This window comes from Pseudopipra pipra, chromosome 7, assembly GCF_036250125.1.
Source record: "Pseudopipra pipra isolate bDixPip1 chromosome 7, bDixPip1.hap1, whole genome shotgun sequence".
In the NCBI taxonomy this organism is placed as follows: domain Eukaryota; kingdom Metazoa; phylum Chordata; class Aves; order Passeriformes; family Pipridae; genus Pseudopipra; species Pseudopipra pipra.
The window spans coordinates 15,315,562-15,333,566 of record NC_087555.1 but is presented as its reverse complement, the minus strand read 5'-3'; the positions used below and the strand labels follow the sequence as shown (position 1 = coordinate 15,333,566).

The window sequence follows — 18,005 nt, the reverse complement described above, 5'->3', positions numbered from 1 at the left end:
TATATTCAGATTGACAAAAGCCTATTTGCAGAATTGTTTTGTTGAAAGTACAAAGGTAAAAAAGAAACCACCTAATATCAAGTAATAGATTAGATATATAAAAATTGTTAACGATGATAAACTCTTGCCCAGCATTGAATGTAAAGCTTGTAATCATTTTGCTTTAAGCAGAGTTTAAAGCCTGTAGCCAGAATTCTGATGTTCATTTTAGAGCACAAATCTTGTGGGGGGAAAAAAAGTGAAAACCTCATTTAATCAACCCTCAATGTAGGAAATTTTGTTAACCAGCGGTGGAAACCAGACTAAAGACCTTCTGAACATTTGACTGTTGTGTTGAACAGAGTTCTTGTTTTTTGGCTAATCAGATTCATGCCCCTTCAAAACTGGTAACTGCTTTCAATTTCAGTAGTCCACATAGTGACCCCGAGCATGTTTGGAATGGAGCCAGACTTGAGAAAGTATCCGTGATGTAGGGAAGACCTTGGTGTACGAACTGGGAAAGGACTGTTTTGGGTTTTTTTGAGAAATATAGCCTTTTAATAGTTACAGAGATTTCCATTAGGCTTTTATGGTGTCAAGTTAGTCATCTGACACAGGGAGCTATGGCACAGCATTTTCTGGTTTGTTAGTCTGTACAGCCTGATGTGGAAATGGATAAAGGCAAGAGGGAGGAAGTATTTAAAAGTAATGATAGAATTACATTTGGGAGAAAGCCTGTGCTAGAAGGTTAGGAAGGCTGAACCAAGAACTTTGATGATGAAAATACAGACTTCCTTTGAAGGAAAATTTTCAGTGATTGCTACGGGTTAACATTCGGGAAGTTAGTATGAAACAACTAAAAGTACAAAACTAATGTGCATATATTAAAGGTCATTAAATCCCTAAGTAGCTGCTTCTTATTCAGGCTATTAATGTGTGGTAATGCAAGCAGGCTATCTGTCTGGCTGGTTTTGTCTTTCATCTACTTTGTGGGCAAGCTGGAACTTTTTGCTGAACTTGAAAGCTGATTTTTTAGAGGAGAGGGGAAAAGGCAACTTCTAACTTTACTGCTGTGAAGTGAAGGAGAAGCCCAATCCCTGACATCCTGGAGGCGGCGGAGGAGGTGCCACTGTGGAAGCACCAGGCATGTTGGGTGTTCATCTTCTTGACAGGTGGATACACCCACATTTCAGTGAAGGAGACTTCTCAGCAATTCTGTATTTCTTGGTCCTTTATGAAATACCTGAATAAATTGTGTTCTGTAAATTGCACTTTATCCTTTTATGATATCAGAAAAAAGTTTTTCCACAACATTAACAGTGTTCACAAGTTTAATCACAGACTCTACCTTTAGGTTTGAATTGTCAGATGGTGGTGATTCACTAAATTACTAATGTGCTTTCTATCTTGAAAAGCACTGTTCAGAGGTGTTCCTTTCAATTTTTGGATGAAGGTACCCTCCTTAGAAAAAAAACCATAATCTGCAGAGCAGTAGAAGATTTTTTGAATTTGAAATTGCCTAATGTTTAGATGTTTGGGGTAGATTGATAGCAGGGGATTTCATTTGAACAGCCTTAGTTAAGTTCCAGGCTTAGTCTGTTGAAAATTGCCAAGTTATTGTTCCTAGGCATGAGTATTTACAAGTTTACTACATTTTTAGAGTCAGTTGTATTTTTAGATTAATTAGAGCCTTTAGTGAAATTCTTTTGACTGTTCTTTCTTCCTGCATCTGAAGGGTGTGCTTAAAGGATGTTGGGAGTAATAAGTTTTCTTTGTTGTCATTAAAGGTGTCATTGAAAATATTGGTACAAAATCCTAAACTGGATTTCTCAGTGTCACTTAGCTTTCTGACATGAAGATTTTGCAGTGAATGATGGAGGTGACTGGTGTCTAAAACATGTGGGTGCCACAGACCTGTTGAATGATCTACTAATAATGTAATCTGAGTCCAGTGGGTAAAGTGGTGGCCTGGGATTTGGGAGATTTACATTGCAGTCACACTCCACAGCACATGTTTTCTGGGTGGCATTAGGCAAATGATCTTGTGTCTGAGCGCCTCTGGTTTGTGTTTGTGGACAGAAGCCTTAAACTAAGGCTGCACAGTTTCTCAGGTATGGTGTGATTCTTTAAGTATGAATTGCAAGAATCGGTATGGAAGCTAAACATTGAAGAATAAAATATGTCTGTATCCCAAATGAGTTTTGTTTATGTTAGGGAGTTCAGAACTGTGTAGCTGCTAGTCACATTTCTTCAAGAGAGTGATTTGGCCTTAGTGCAAATTGAGCTTTATACCAACAGCAAGAAAATAGTACGTTTTAGGACTAGTACCATTGGTGTTTCAGCACTGATGACAGGGAGCTGATTTTTTATTTTATGCTAAATTACAGCTTTGTTCTTATAAACACATGGCAGAGTAGCAGGAAATGTTTCCCTTTACTGGCTGTCCTGCTCTGTGTTTTAATGGATAATTTCTCTTGTGTAGACGTGAGAGGGACTTGCATGCAGATTTCAAGTTACTTAAAATAAACCAAATGTTCAGCAGGAACTTTCTTCATGCCTGTGAATCCTGTTTTGAAAAACAACTCATGTTTGGTAAACTTTTTTGTGTATTGCCTGGGTACAACTCCTCTGTCAAGAGCATAGACAGAAGCAATCTAATACATTTTGTTACATGGTTTAAATTCAATGTTCCTATTTTAATTTAGCAAATTGTGTTCTGGGATTAGTTATTTTTCAAAATAAAAATGACAAGAATTCTGCCTCCATAATTGGCTAGAGTTGTTCTGGAAAATGGAAAGAAGCTGAGCAGACTTTTAAGAGTAGCAAGAAAAGTCCTAGGAACTAGCAGGAGTACAAGGAGGAAAGTAATGCTGAGTTCCAAGGAGGAAAGTAATGCTGAGCTATTGTAGCAATGAACTAATTTAATGGGGCTTTTGGGAGTGGAAAAACTGCCAGCTTTCCAAACTACATAACTTGGGTTATCTACATATTACACCTTTGATGGAATTAGCAAATGATTTGTTACTCAGCTTCGTTTGGTAACAACAGCGTATATTCTTCTACTAATGGCAGGTGGAGCTCGTCAGCCTTGGTAGGCAATCCACCTAAGAGAAGGTCACTCTAAACAAACCTACATCCTGGGGACCTCACTGCCACTGTCCAAGCTTTGCTCGGCCCCGGCAGATGAACCTCAGGACTAAAGGGTGGGCTCAGTTCAGCGCACGCTGTGTCTCACCTAAAAAATCCACTGCGCAGGCTGGAAGGGTTAATGACCTTCCCAAAATCTTCGCTCGCGAAGACTGGCCATTAATGGCAAGTTTAGCACTGGTGGTTCTGTTAGTCTAAAACATGTCTTTCTCTGTAGCATGACCAGTAGCAGATCTGCTCTCAGTCAGATTCCCCTCATGGCACAATTTGATGTGAACCAAAGAGGCAACATGATTACATTTCTAAGCCGGAGCACACAGACTAAGGTTTATGCACTACGCTGACTGCACGAGAGCAACTGGTACGTGATTAAGCACAAAGCTAATCCGTTGATGTTTTTCAAATGTGTACAGTTTGGCCAAGTTAGTTTAGGTTGGATCAGCACTTTGCTTTGAGTAGCCACGGTGCTTTTGATCTGGCAGGAGGAGCTCTTAAGTTGGATTTGCTTTGCATTGAACCATGTCCTCAGGCAGAAGTCCTGCACTGCTTTACAACCAGCTGAAGTATCAGGGGATCCATGAGTAAAAAATAGGTTTTATTTTTTTTAAACAGTAATTTCTACATTTCAATCTTAAGGGCATGATAGACCTTAGGGAAGTGACAGAAGAAAAGATTTGTAGAGTGAACCAGACTCTGTGTGTCCTCATTTCCACAGAGCCTGTGTGGATCTGCTAGAAGCAGTAAATAACCTTTTTCGGCAAACAGATGTAGCAGGTAGTTCAGTGGCAGGTAAAATAAGAACAGTTGTAGCTATATGAAGAACACAATAGACTGAAATTTTTTCTTTGTGAAAGATTGCATGTAACCTGTAAACCTTAATAACAGTGAGCACCATATCAAACAGTGTTTCAACATGGTTTTGATACATTGCTACAGACAGCCCACATGTCCAACCTTAGAAAAATGCTGTAGTCCTAAAACTATTGCTATACTTGTAGCTCTTGCCAGTGAAACCAGTATGGTTTCTGTGTCTAGAGGATGTACTATCCAGATTCTGTAAGCAGAGGTGCTTAGGCACTGGTGCTGATAATATGAACACTAAGAAAGAATAAGTACTCCAGAGAGCCCTATAAACAAGGTGTTGAAAAATAAAGAAAATGGAAATTTCTGTGCATGCTTGACACAGGTCACAGAGCTGAAAGCCACCCACAGACTTATGCCTTTTAGTTAATGTTCATTTTCTTTTTTGCACTCTGTAACCAAAAATACAAGAATGCCTCCACACTTGGAAAAAGAGAATTAAGAAAAAAAGGGTAGTGGACAAATTTTCTAAAAAATATTGAAAGTATCAAAGCAAGAAAATAATCTGAGCATCTTTCTTTTCCCATGTTTAACATTAAAATACAACTAGTGGTAAGTGATTCTTGCTCTCTCCAGGCTTCACTGAATAATTCTCAGACAGCTTGCACCAGACAGAGATCCTTTGGTGAGATTATTTTTTGTTCTTTAATTACCAACATCATGACAGTGTGTATCTGTAGCTAGATAAAAGGCTAGTGTACTACAAGATAGTGTGTGAAAACAGAGCTAGACAACCTTTTCTCACTGCATAGAGGGTGAGGAGGATTTTCTCTAGTACTGAGCTTAGTGGCTTGAGTTAGGAGCCAGGCTCCCCATGCAATCAGCGAAAAGTAGGTGTCACCAGAGGGAGATGGAAAACCTTTGTTGTAGGGAGTACTTAGATGTTCCTTGTGCTGCAGAGTCACTGATCTCTATCCTGATTGTCTGGGAAGTCTGAGGTGCAAGCATCAGCATCCACACTAGATATCCTGCATGGTAGATATGAATCTCCACCTCTGTGATAAGCTGGAGTTACCTGAGCCTGGGGCATTCTCCTTTCACTGGAAATGAGTCCATCAAGCTCAGAAGCTTAGATGGTGAGGTAGACAGACTCACTACACATGGGATCTGTGTATTTGTCTAAATTGTACATGCTGACAGGATCTGTTGCAGCCCCATTAGTCTCTAGTGGTGTGGTACTGAACTAGAACATCATCCAACAGCTTTAGCTGAGACACTGCTGTCCAAAACAAAGCTTTTTGTGCTGGTAATGTTCTGAGTGCTTTTTTATGGTAGGATTTGTAAAAGTCAGTTTCTGAAGCTGTGTTGTGGATTTTGCAGAACTTCACTATGTAGCATTATGAAGCATGAGGTTGTGGATCATACCTGAGGGCATTCCTTCTTCCTTTCCTTAGTATCTTCAGTTGAAATAAGAAAAATATAAAAAAAATCTTTCTCCTCTCTTAAAGCACTGTAAGATTGCTGTAAAAATTATAATTATACTATCGCGACAGAGTTGTTGTGATTGAGCAGACTGTGAAGAGCTTCAGGAATTTTACTTTTGCTAAATCTCATTTTGAGATAAACGTTTGGGAAGGATGGAGGGAGCTCTTTCCCTACCTAACTCTCACTCCAGGTGCCTCATTTGGTTTGTTAGCTGCTACCTTTGAGATGGTCTTAGAGGTCTTTTCCAGCCTTTGTGGTTCTATTATTCTGCCTGCCTGGGTATCAGACCTAAGGGCAGAGTTTTTGAGAGGAGAATGTGGGAAAATATTCCACCACTTTAATCTGTGCTATATAGGCACTCCCGATGATTTTCTTGAGATGTAGACTAGTACTTTAGTTTTGTGATACCAATGACATGAGACTGTTTTAGGGTCTGACAGAGTTCACTATCAGAAGCTTCCTAAAAAACAAACACACCCACCCCCCCCAATTGTACCCTATTACAGACCCATATTCTTTATCATAATAAAGCATAACACAGAATTAACATCAAATCTAGCTAAATTACATTTTCCTTCACCCTTTTTCTTCTTAATTATCACAGTCTCAGTACTGTGAAGTTTCATTCTGTTGCCAAATTTAGACCCGGTGTTTCAGAGGAGTGCTGTTGACAGAAGCAAATTTAGCAAGTGCAGAAAGCAACATGCTACTAGCATCATGTAGATTGGAAATTTCTTGTCCTAGTTTCTCATCCTGCAGCTAGTTCCATATGGGCAGCTTCAATGCATTTCGATTTAATGAATTGTAACAAAAGCTGAATTTGGATTTCTGTAACCACTGCATCAGGACTTTTAACAGGCTTCTTTCTGGTGTGAATGCCGCTGCATCCGTGTGAATGCTCATTACACTGTACTGGAAAAGCTGTTCTTCATCTTCATGAAACTTGAGAGCCAGGGTTCAGCAGAGTTAGATTTGAAGGACCTGGTGTGAACCCACGGGCCTCTCAAGTTTAACCTCATGTCTTTTCAAATTCACAATCTGAAGTCACACTTGTAAATTAAATCTGTTCAGTGGACTAGCTTGCCTAGGGCATGGTTATAAATCCTTTGTCTTATCTGGATCAGGTATATATCCCTCAGTAAAGTGGCACAATGAATATTTATTTAGGAAGCAGATGCAGCCAGTTAACTTTATCTATTTTTAAAAATCAATCCAGTTTTAATGTATGAAGTAAATGCCCCTAATTTTGCTAATAATATTTTGTCATTTCAATTAAATTGCTTTGTTATTTTGTCTGAGATTTTTTAGTGCATATTGTAAAAAAATTAAGCAAGTGGGTTTTTTATTGAGAATATACTGCTGCTGCCTTTACCGAATTTGTGATGTCCTGTAAGCTGATGTAGGACAGCTGGCTGTTAACAGTGTGCTGCACAGGTATGCTGTGTGGCCGAACCACTGAGGTTGTCATCAGAAAATGATCTTGCTCCATCAAGATTTTGTGTTTAGGAGATAATTTTGTGTCCATATGGATTCCATGGGGGAAGTCATAAGGAGCTGTGCCTTTTCATGGCGAAAGAAGAAGGGGGAAAAAACCCCATGTAAGCTCCCCATTGTAGTGCTCTGCCTGGGGTGTTCTGTCCCGTGTGGCAGACAGTGGGAAGGAGTCCTAGGCTGTCACTCATAGTTTTCAGGGTTTAAGGTGAGATGCTTGAAGCCTGTGCTTGCAATAGGACAGTGAATGTCTTGAACATCAGGAGGGCTTCTGGGAATGAAGAGCTCAAGTACAGCCTCTAGAAGTGTCTCCTATACCAGCCTCTTTAGTGCCCAACAAGAGGACAGTATTTCTGCTGGGTGTCAGGAGAGTCAAGGCAGTGACACTCTTGCAGCTCTGTACTCAACCGAGGTGTGGCCTGAGGCAGGACTGCACTTTGCCACTCTGCCTACACTCATCCAAGTGAGTGTAACCCCACTGTCCTGTCCTCGTGGAAATCACTACAGAGGCTGAGACTGCAATGCATAGGTCTGGTATCTTCTGCTGAGTTGTAGAGAGTGTGGGTTTGTTTACTTCCAAAAGAGATTACCTTGATATGTATACAGAAGACAAAGTCGAGTATGGCTGGCTGAGGATGATCCCTAGTGGAAATACACAGGTTGTAGGAGCCAACCGTGATGTCTTGTGTGTGTCTTCTCACACCAATAATGTAGTAATTGCAGTGATTTTCAGGCTGCTAACGAAGCAGAGGTACCTTTTACACCACTGACAGCGAGACACCAGCTGTTAAATAGAAACTTCACAAACCTCATTCAGATGTAATGATTTAATGTTTAAAATTTTCTCCTGTACCTGAGTGCGGTTATTGTTATAGTTTTATGTTTCTGTGACATTGCAGAAATTCTTCCTCAGCAGTTAGGATGGGTTTCAAACACAGCGTTTTCTTCCTCTTACAAGATTGAGACCTTGTTACCTTTCTCGTGTTATGACCCAATCCTTTTATGCGTTGCTAGTGGTAGTGGAAGGGAACAGCAGATAGCAGCAGGCAGAGAGCCACTGCACTTAGCTTGTGACTACCAGCTGATAGATGCCCCTGCTCTGACTTGGCAAGTGATTACCAGATAGTTTGGCACTGGACTGGTACCACACTTAATTGTGAGTGATTCACTGGGCTGAAATATATCACTGATTTAAGTAATCTATTTCATTAATCTGATTGAATTGCATCCAGCTGTTAGAGGTATATGAAAGAAAGGTACCTGACACACAGGGCAAGAGCATTAAACTCTGCATTAAACTATTAGGACATATAATGCTGAAATTGAATTGCTCCATAGAAATTTGGTTTTCAAGCACAATACTAATTAGCTGTAAGCTTGATGAGTGTCAAGAATTAATTGAAATATTCCAGTGGCCTGTGTGGGTTTAAAATATTGTCATTATTGCCCCAATATTTTCAGTTCCTACACTAATTGCTTTTTAGGGAGCATGAATAAAATAATCTTTTGGAGCGACTGAGGGTACAAATGGTTCATTATATCACCAAAAATGGACCTCTTTATTTCTGGATTTCCCTTTTCTTCCTAAAAATTATCTAATATCTTTCTTCCACTTGTATGCATGCATTGCAAATAGAAAGGTAGGATGAGTGATTTTAGATCCAAACTTTATTTTGACATCACTTGTAGTTATTCTTTCCTAGCTGTGCTCTGGAGGCCAGCACTCCATTGTTACCCACTTTCATTCTGGCATCAGGAAAATAGCTACTGCTTCATCAAATAATTTTTTGTTTTTAATTAAATAGGATGTCAGCCAAATTCCATGATTATTTTGTCCTGTTTATGAAAGGCCTGCAACATTTGATACATGAAATGTCTACAAGATAAAAAGCATCTTGGAAAATTATGAATTGAAAGAGAATTTGTAATCAAAATCAGCTTTTGGGTTTTTTCTCAAATATGATTTTAAAGTAAAAATAGCTAAATTTTTGGTGTGGGGATTGCAGATGCGTAATGCAGACTGCTCATATTCCTTTTCTCTGATGATTGTCTCCACAGTAAGGATGAATGTCCAACATGCCATGTTACAGACTGCAAACATATGTATGACAAATATGTGAGGTGACGTTCCATAGGAAGAGCCTTAACACTTGGAGGGCTTGCAGGGAGGCTCCTCTGAGTATTGAGCAATTCCATAATCCAGAAATTCCCAGGCTACAGTGTGGTGCTGTGCCCTGTCACTTGCTTCATGTGCAATCACATATGACAGTCCTCTGTGCCTGTTCCTTGGGAGCACAGAGGGGGAAGGATGAGGACGATTCACCACTTGTCTGTGTGATGTAGGTGGTGCCTGGGAAGATGCTGAGGAGGGGAGAATTGAAAGGATCTTTTACAGTGCTATGTTACTGACTTACTTGCATAGATGTGATGAATCTACCATGTCTGTGTGAGCTCAGCTGTGTTGTTTTCCGTAGCAGTCAGTATTGGATCTCAGGATGTTGAGTTTAGGCCCTTTTGTGGAAAGTTAGGTTAGTTTCTACCCAGACTTGCTTACATATTTGATTTTTTTTTTTTTTTGCAAGAAGGTTAGATGATTACTGTGTGATAATAGCCTTAATGATAACTCATAAGTCAAGAAAATGCTGTTTCATTGTCCTTTCTTTCGAAGCTTTACTTTAATAATTAATTATGCAATAACCCTTCCCCTAGTGAGAAGCACATTCAGTATTGTACTTCTTAAAATAAACTATTTTTGGCTCTTCATCTCACTGCCGGTTGCCCAGAGGCATAACACAAATATATCCTGAAGAAAACTGTTATTTGGAATGACAAATTGAGTGCTGTAAGAAGCTCAATTCCATGTTACTTGATTCTCTCTCCCTTCCCTGGTGTTGCTGCCCAAGGGTGTAACATTTCACTCTGGCCTATGAAACAAGTGACAATAAATGTGTATCAATATACTTGAAAGTCCCATTTTTTATGAAAGTGTGATCTGTTAAATGCTTGGAGAAGATGAATGTGGTCAAGATGTACAACTCCTTTGTGTATGAGTATTATGTCACTGGAAGGGTGTGATGTAGAACCTCAGAGCAACCACATACTCAGGAAAGCAGATCTGGGGATCTGTTTCAGGCAGTGAAAATCCAGTAGATCACAATCAGTCCGTTTCATTACTGTATCTCTAAAGGGATTGCAGAGTACTCAGCTTTTGTGCCAGTGTAAAACACCGAGCCCACTGAAACCAGCTGGAAATTAGGCAGATGTGAAAGATAGGCAGGTGTTTTTTATAAAACAAAATGGAATGGAGAAGAAAATCCATAAAATGCTTCTCACTGAGGTACATCTGACTTTCTTTTTCTCTCCTCTTTGTTCTTTATGCAGTGCCGGTCCTAAAGGAGATAACATTTATGAATGGAGATCTACTATACTTGGACCTCCAGGTTCTGTATATGAAGGAGGCGTTTTTTTCCTGGATATCACATTTTCATCTGACTATCCATTCAAGCCACCAAAGGTAAGGGTAAGGTTTTTGCTGTGTTTACCATTTTTTCACAGATGAGGAGAATGTAACTTGCAGCCAAGTGAGTGCACATCGCTTTCCGAATATCAGATTTGTTTAGGGTCCCTTGAAAACTACAAGGTCCAAAATCTTGGCTTGCAATCTCAGAAAAATTCTATCTAATTTATTTCCTCATTACCGCAGTCTGTTTCCAAGCTTCACCAAGTGATAAATGAGATGATAATTCTGATCAAGAGGTAAGATTCAAGAAATTTTAATTGTAGTAGAAAACAACACAACACCTACTTATGCTTGCTTCTTCTCATTCCAGCTACTAAAATATATGTACAATAAAGTCTTTATGTTATAAGCCAGATTCTATATTAAATATTGTCATGTAATTTTTAGCAAAATATTAAAAAGCTAAAATCAGTTTACATAGACAACTAGAGTGTTATATTGTGACTTCAAATTGGGTAAATTGCTATGATGATTTCCATTATTATAAAATGTCTATTTACTACTGCTAAGATCAGCACCCTTGTTTGATAATATTTTTAAGCAAAAGCTCTTTTTATTAAATTAAACTAATCCTAACTTAAACTAAAATGTCAATTCCTTGCTCAGAAATAGTATGGACACTTAACAATTTGTAATTTATTAATGGATATCAAAGAAGTTAAAAGTTTTCCCTTCTACCCTTCCTTACTGCTGAATTACAATTGTTGACTGAGTCACCAGAAAAAACACTGCTGACACTCACAAAACTAAATACATTCTACCACACAATATTGTACAATTTAATGTTTTTTGTGGCTCTAACATTGTTATAAATCAAATACCTTTTTTCATTCCCAGAGCGATTACAGCATAAAGAATAATATACACTCCATGTATCTCACACGTCTCTGAAACCCACACCACTTAATATGTTCTGACATGAGAATGTTATAATGAAGTGATGCAGAGTTTTAGACAAATTCCTCAGTCAAATCTTGAAGTTTGTTTTTTTTTTAGAGCATGGTAATTTTTGAATTTTCAGGAAACATTGTGGATTTCCCCCACTGCATCAGTTTGAAAAAGAAAAATTTCCTTATCTTCTTGTGCTTTATGTAATTAAAGCACTCAAATAATTGTTTGTGCAGAATAATGCTCACATGCTCTATTGATATTAGTCTGAAATAATTTAAAAACAGGATGGATTTAGTTACTGTAATAGCATTGTTTTGGCTGTATATTATATCCTGCCTAATGAAGGGTAAGACAAATATTTCATTGCTAATTTAACGAGAAAAATACAATACTTGAGTTTTAAATGTTATTCTTTAAATATTTTCATGGTCTGTATTTATGATTTTTAAAGAAAGAAAAAGATCAACTAATATTGCACATGCAGACAAATTCTGTCAATATCTTCACCTTCAGAAACCACAATAAATTTACATTTGTGATCAGAACATTCCTGACATGCCAGTGTGTTTGTTAAATACCTACAGTACTATAAAGTAGGTCCTAAATTTTTTGTGGGTACCAGAGAGAGGGCCTGTGTGAAAGCAGTTTATGCACCTAATCTCTTAATGGTAGGTTTCTTCAAGGCAGCCATGGCTGCAGTCAATGCTCACTCCTCTTTCAGAGCTCATCTGAACTGCCTCCACAGCAGTTCTGCAGAACTGGGAGCACCGTGGGTGCTGTGGCTGCTCAGAGCCAAGGGGCACCATCCCTGAGCAGCACTGAATGACTCTCTCCCTGTCTCTCATGCTGTGATTCCAGGTTACTTTCCGTACCAGGATTTATCACTGCAACATCAACAGTCAGGGAGTCATCTGTCTGGACATCCTGAAAGACAACTGGAGCCCTGCTTTGACTATTTCAAAGGTTCTTCTGTCTATTTGTTCTCTTCTGACAGACTGCAACCCAGGTAAGGAGCTGATAGTTCACTGGGCGTCTGCTCTTAGTTGTTTGACTCAGTTGCTGTGGAATGTAATTTGCCTACTTGATTGCATGCAGATTAAATAAAATTTAGTATTTTTTAAATTTAGGATTAAACACTCCTGATTGGATGTGGTGTCCCACATTTAATGATGCTTTTCACTCCCATAGCCCAACAGAATGTGAATAGCATTAAGTCTCTTTTTTTCCAAAGGTTTGATGGAGAAAATAAGCTGATGTCATTGAAGGTCTGTATTGCAGGAGCTCCAGCAAGTGAGTGGTCGATCCAGGAAAGCAACAACATTCTCTTGAGTTATAAAATCGTAAATCCTGCATGTCAGAAAGGGCCATAGGAAGTCTCTTCTCTTAAGACAGCAATTAAAATGTTTAATCTTGCAAGTACAAGGGAGGTGGTGTTCAGAGAGATTTCTCCCTTTTTCGAAGAGAGTTCCTCATTCCTATTGAGAGGGAAGGAACTCCTCTGGAAGCAGTACAGTTTCTCAGCAACAACTGTGCCACCAGTGTCATTACAGAATGAATGCTAATTGTCTGCATCAGGGCAGGAACTGAGCAATAGTGCTGAGGTGACAATTCATTTATAGAAAGTGGTCATAGTCAGGGAGAAATGGATGAGCCTCTTTGGTACAAAGGTCTGATGACTTTTGAAGCAAACTGTGTCCCCTCGGTGTGGTGCTGCAGGCCTGATGCCCTCACACACACAGGTCCTGTGCAAGTCTGTGACAGGAGTGCACCAGGCAGCACTCGCTGCAGAAGCACGCAGCGGCCCTTCCACAGGAGTGAAGGCAGAGCACCTGGCTGGGGCAAGATTCATTCCTATGCACATAACCACAACAGATTCTGCTGTTTTCTTTCTCTGTTCATTGTCCCTCTTGTGCTTTCTTGGAAATGTCATATGATAAGAGCTCCACTATATCTCACAGCATTTTCTGATCTAACGAACACTATATTTTGGAAAGGATGCTGTATTTCAAATCACATGTTCATTTTGGTTTCGTTTTTTTGTTTTAGTTGTTTAATGGTTTCTGATGCATTTTCTCCTGCCTTTTGCAGCTGACCCTCTGGTTGGAAGCATAGCCACTCAGTACCTGACCAACAGAGCAGAACATGACAGGATAGCCAGACAGTGGACCAAGAGATATGCAACATAAATGACAAACTACTTGTGCAGTGTGAAGGTGCAGAAGGCAACTTTGCAGTGTGCAACAAATCTTTATAGCCTTTACAATACGGACTTCTGTGTATATGTTATACTGATTCTACTCTGCTTTTATCCTTTTGAAGACTGGGATACTGCCCCCCCAAAAAGGTAAATGCTATCAAGAGTAGAAGTTTGTAGCTGTAGATTAGTTATGTTTAAAATGCCTACTTGCAAGTCTTGCTTCTTTGGGATATCAAAATGTATTTTGTGATGTACTAAGGATACTGTTCCTGAAGTCAACCAAATATTATAGTGCATTTTAGCCTAATTCATTATCTGTATGAAGTTATTAAAGGTAGCTGTAGATTACTAGGAATTATGTCATTTGTATTAAACCCAGATCTATTTCCAATATGTGGTACATGCTGTTGTGAAAACTGTTTTAACTTTTACCTTTGTCAGTTTGTAATGAAAGGATTTCCTTTTTCCCTTTGTAGCTCAGAGAGCACCCAGTGTATCATCTCAAACACAATAAACATGTTCCCCATGGAGTAGTTTCTTTGTTTTCCTATTTTAAATTAATATTTTAATAAATTTAATTATAATAACAAGGCAGGGCCAATGTATCACAGATCCCTGTGGATAATCTTTAAATTAATATACATAAGCAAGGGTTTGCTATTAAATGTTTAATGCACACCTGTGGATTGTTTAAGTTTTCCCTGTTTTGTTTTTAACAGAACAAGTGAAATTTCCACAATTTTCTTAAATTTAGTACTATTCAGGTTTTTCTTAAGTTGAAATGAGAGCATTGCATATGCTTGCTCCAGAAGTTAATGTAGCTGGTTGCTTCAGGGCCAGTCTTGCTCTCAGAACAGACTGCCTCAGTCTTGCTACAAAGTTTTTTTGCAGGACAAGGGCCAGGTTTAGAGATAGGTTGGTGCTTTTGTTTCTGAGTAAAGCAAGTTGGACTTGCTGATCTAGAGAACTACAGTTATCCATTGAAAAAGGTCTTCCAAAGCATGATTGAACACTGTATCGTCTGCCCAGAAAAGAGAGGAGTAGAATAAATTTAATCAGATTTTTATGACACAAAAACAGTTTGGGGGGAAACAAACCTTTGTTAGAAAAACAAAATCTGCAAAACTATTTTAGACTACTTTTCTCCCCCTTCACTTTCTGACTTGGAAATTTTTTAACATCTGTAAGTAACAAAAATACAGCTTTATAGTACATACAGTTTAAAAAGTAGAGTCACTAATAGTTTTATAATTTAAGCTTTTATAGGTTGCCAGTCACAATATTGATTATAAAAAAAAAAAGAGACTTGATTTCTTTAAATGATTTTTAAACTTACACTTAATTTTAAACTTTACAGTCTCCCTGACTACGTGGTGGTTTTGGAGATAATGTAGCACTTCCATCAATAAGATGCTCTGCTCAATTAATATATGAAAATCGAATGTTAAGTTTAAATATTAAAGCAATAGAAAAAATGCTAAAGATTTAGGTCTAAAGTTAACCATCACTATACAGGTCCCTTGTTTTTGTATCACATAACCTTTGACCATGAATTGTCCACCCTACTTTAAATATTTCTACAGATTCCTAAAGGTGGCTTGAAGAACTGTATATCCCAAATATCTCAACCTAGAAGCCAGTCTCTCTTGGTAGCTACAAGATAGCTTTAGAGTTCAGGTTATAAAGTGCAAAAGGGAATGAGAAATGGGATCTGGCAGGTGAATATGCCTAAGTCAGGTAACACACTAATGCCAGGAGATGAAGTGCTGGAAATCACTGCTGAAGGTGACCAGAGTTTCTCATCATGTCATTGGATGTGTGAGAAATAGCACAGATTGGCAAAGAAACAAGGGGCTATCACAGCCGGGCTGGACGTCAAAGTCTGCTCACTGCTGACCATTAGTGCACTCGTGGGTGACACGGTGCTCCTACAGCACTCCAGTGACCTTCCAGTGGAGAGCAAACTATGTATTTCACACATTGACTGTGTTGCCTACAGAATTTACAGATATTTATATCATAATATATTATGGTATAAAAATACAGGTTTTAATTCTAATTTTAATGTATTTTGGGTTTGTATTGTACCTACAACTTCAGATACCTAGGTGTACAAATGGGATGCCTTGTTAGTGTTGCCCCATCTTGCCTTCCTTGCAATTGGATCCTTTACACTGAATTCCCATCCTTTTTTTTTTTTTTTGTTGGTTTGTCATGATTATGTTCTTTTTTAATGTAGTTTTTTGTGTGTAAATTTTATATTTACTGAAGTAAAGGTTGTTTTTGTGTAAACATTTAAACTTTAAAAAAAAAGAAAAGAAGCTAATTTTGTTTCTCAAGTTCTCTCTGCTAAACCATGCAGTAGAAAGAAATTTGTATTGTTAAATAAATCAATTAGTTGTTAAATGAGAATGTGTGTCTGTTTTCATGGGGAGGGAAGAAATCCCTGCTGGAAATATATCCAAAATACCAGTTGCAAAGAGCATCTGGTGTTTCAAACTATTTCCTTCCTGGCTGTGCTGGGGTGAATACTGGACTCTACCAAAGCATGGCACTGATCCTCTTTTATAGTTTTAATTTTTTGTTCTAGCTCATTATCACCAGTCACTGGGCTCTCTATTTGGGAAAAAGTGAACTGACATTTCTGTGAAAAGACCAGCTGAAGATACTGCACATCCCCTCTTCCTCTCCATTTTGGATGGACATTTCGTCTTCTGTTGTCTTTGGGATTTGTGGGGGAAACACATGCACCTGTCTGGGAAGCTGCCCGAGCTGGTTTCCACAATGATCTGGTATAAGGAGATCTCATGTGGGAACCGACTGTCCCAGCCTTTGAGCTGTGACACTGCTGAGGAACAGAGAGGGGCAAACACCTTTTCAGCAGAAGCGGTGGCTACATTCAGAGCAAATACTTTGTCCTATCAAGTGAGAAGGGATAAGTAAATGTAAGTCTATTAAAAATAAATGTATTTCATACAATGGAAAGGCAAATATATATTAGCCTTGTTATTTCTGTGCTAACGTGTTCTTGGTGAGCTGCTTCATGTTCTGTGGTGAATTAGTGATGTGTGGTGTACCTTACGTGGAGACAGTCTCACTGATCAGTGCTGACTAGTGATTGTTTGAAGTCTACAGCCAGGAAGGGAAGGGAGTCATAGAAAGCAAGACTGTAGGGTAACCCAGGCCACGAGCTAGGCTTGCACAGCCTCATAAGGAAAGCAACAACTGAACCAGGTCTGGTTGGTGCTCTGCTCCCTCCCTGCCTCTTGGGGGAAGAGGAAACTCTTCCACGCTTTGTGGCACACCAGTTCCTGCTCTATACCAGCCTATTTGTGGCCATGGGCATTCCAGACAGTGAGACCAAGCTTCTTCCTTTCTTCATCTGTGGGACCCAGGTTTGTGGCCTCGCAGCGGTGTTCTCACTTGCCTGCACCATGACAGGAGAGCTGCAGGGCTCTGGCTGAGGGGCTTGATTCTGGCTGGGTGCAGCTCTGAGCCGCAGGGCAGCCTCGGCTGCACGGCTTCCCCGTGGCCCTGCCCAGGTCACCACAGTGCTGTGGGGAGGAAGCTGAGCCCACAGCAGCTTCTATATTGATCTTATGGTCTTCTACCCCTGTGGTTTCGTCTGCATGGGCACAAGCAGCAAGGACTCCTGACTCCAGGCTGACGAGTGAAATCCAAGAGCCTGTGTTTTCTTCAGCAAAAGTCAGCACTGGATATTTATGTGGAAGAAGGAAGGCTTATGCAGGCATCCTGAACTAAAATAGCTTCAAAGGACAGTGACAGTAGCGTGACTAAAAGGAGATTTGATTCAGCCATAAAACAGCATTGTGTTTCTGCAGTCCGTGCTATAGCCAGGGAAACAGATGCATTTGAGAACTTGGTGCTACTTTGTGTAGTGTCCCTTTGACTTCTCCTTGGTGGCACCACTTGCATTTGTATTGCACTGTAACTTCCAAGGCTGAACCACAGCTCCTTTTCCTTCACTAACCAACCCCAACTGAAAGTGGCTGCAGAGGGTCCCAGGACAACAGGAGCCATCATGTAATAGAGCACCTGTCCTAAAGGAAGAACTGAAACACCATGGGTGCTTGTACTGCTGCCTGACCTTGCCAGTGTCCATGAGAACTGGACATGTTCAACTGTTCCATGCATTCAGCTTAGGTACCAGAGCAGGTAGTGCACTTGGAAGATAATGCTGAAACATTTGCAGCAAAAGGGGGCTTTTGCTTTTTTATCCTTGAAGAGAGAAACCACCTCTCTGCGTGCATGTCTCTGGAGTGCAGCTATGACTACCTCTGTTGCTGGGTAGAATAGATGGCATCCAACGTAGTAGCAACAATTTGGGAGATCCACAGAAATAAAAACTGCCAGGAACAGACAGAATAAGAGGCACAGTATGAAAAATACACATATCTTCTGCCCTCTTGGCGACCAGAGGCTCTGCACCTAGGAGGTGTAAGATGTGATGGGACCCACATGCATGAATATAAA

At 39.6% G+C, this 18,005-nt stretch overlaps 1 protein-coding gene across 1 annotated transcript in view; it reads left to right on the top strand.

The window, feature by feature from the left end:
• Positions 1 to 15,923, top strand: part of UBE2E3 (ubiquitin conjugating enzyme E2 E3) — a 58,359-nt gene extending 42,436 nt beyond the window's left edge. Inside the window, exons 4-6 of the mRNA XM_064660700.1 lie at positions 10,285 to 10,417; positions 12,173 to 12,320; positions 13,403 to 15,923. Coding sequence (XP_064516770.1) covers positions 10,285 to 10,417; positions 12,173 to 12,320; positions 13,403 to 13,500 — 379 coding nt within the window. The 3' untranslated portion in view covers positions 13,501 to 15,923. The remainder of the gene's footprint in view (positions 1 to 10,284; positions 10,418 to 12,172; positions 12,321 to 13,402) is intronic.
• The last annotated feature ends 2,082 nt before the right edge of the window (positions 15,924 to 18,005 follow it).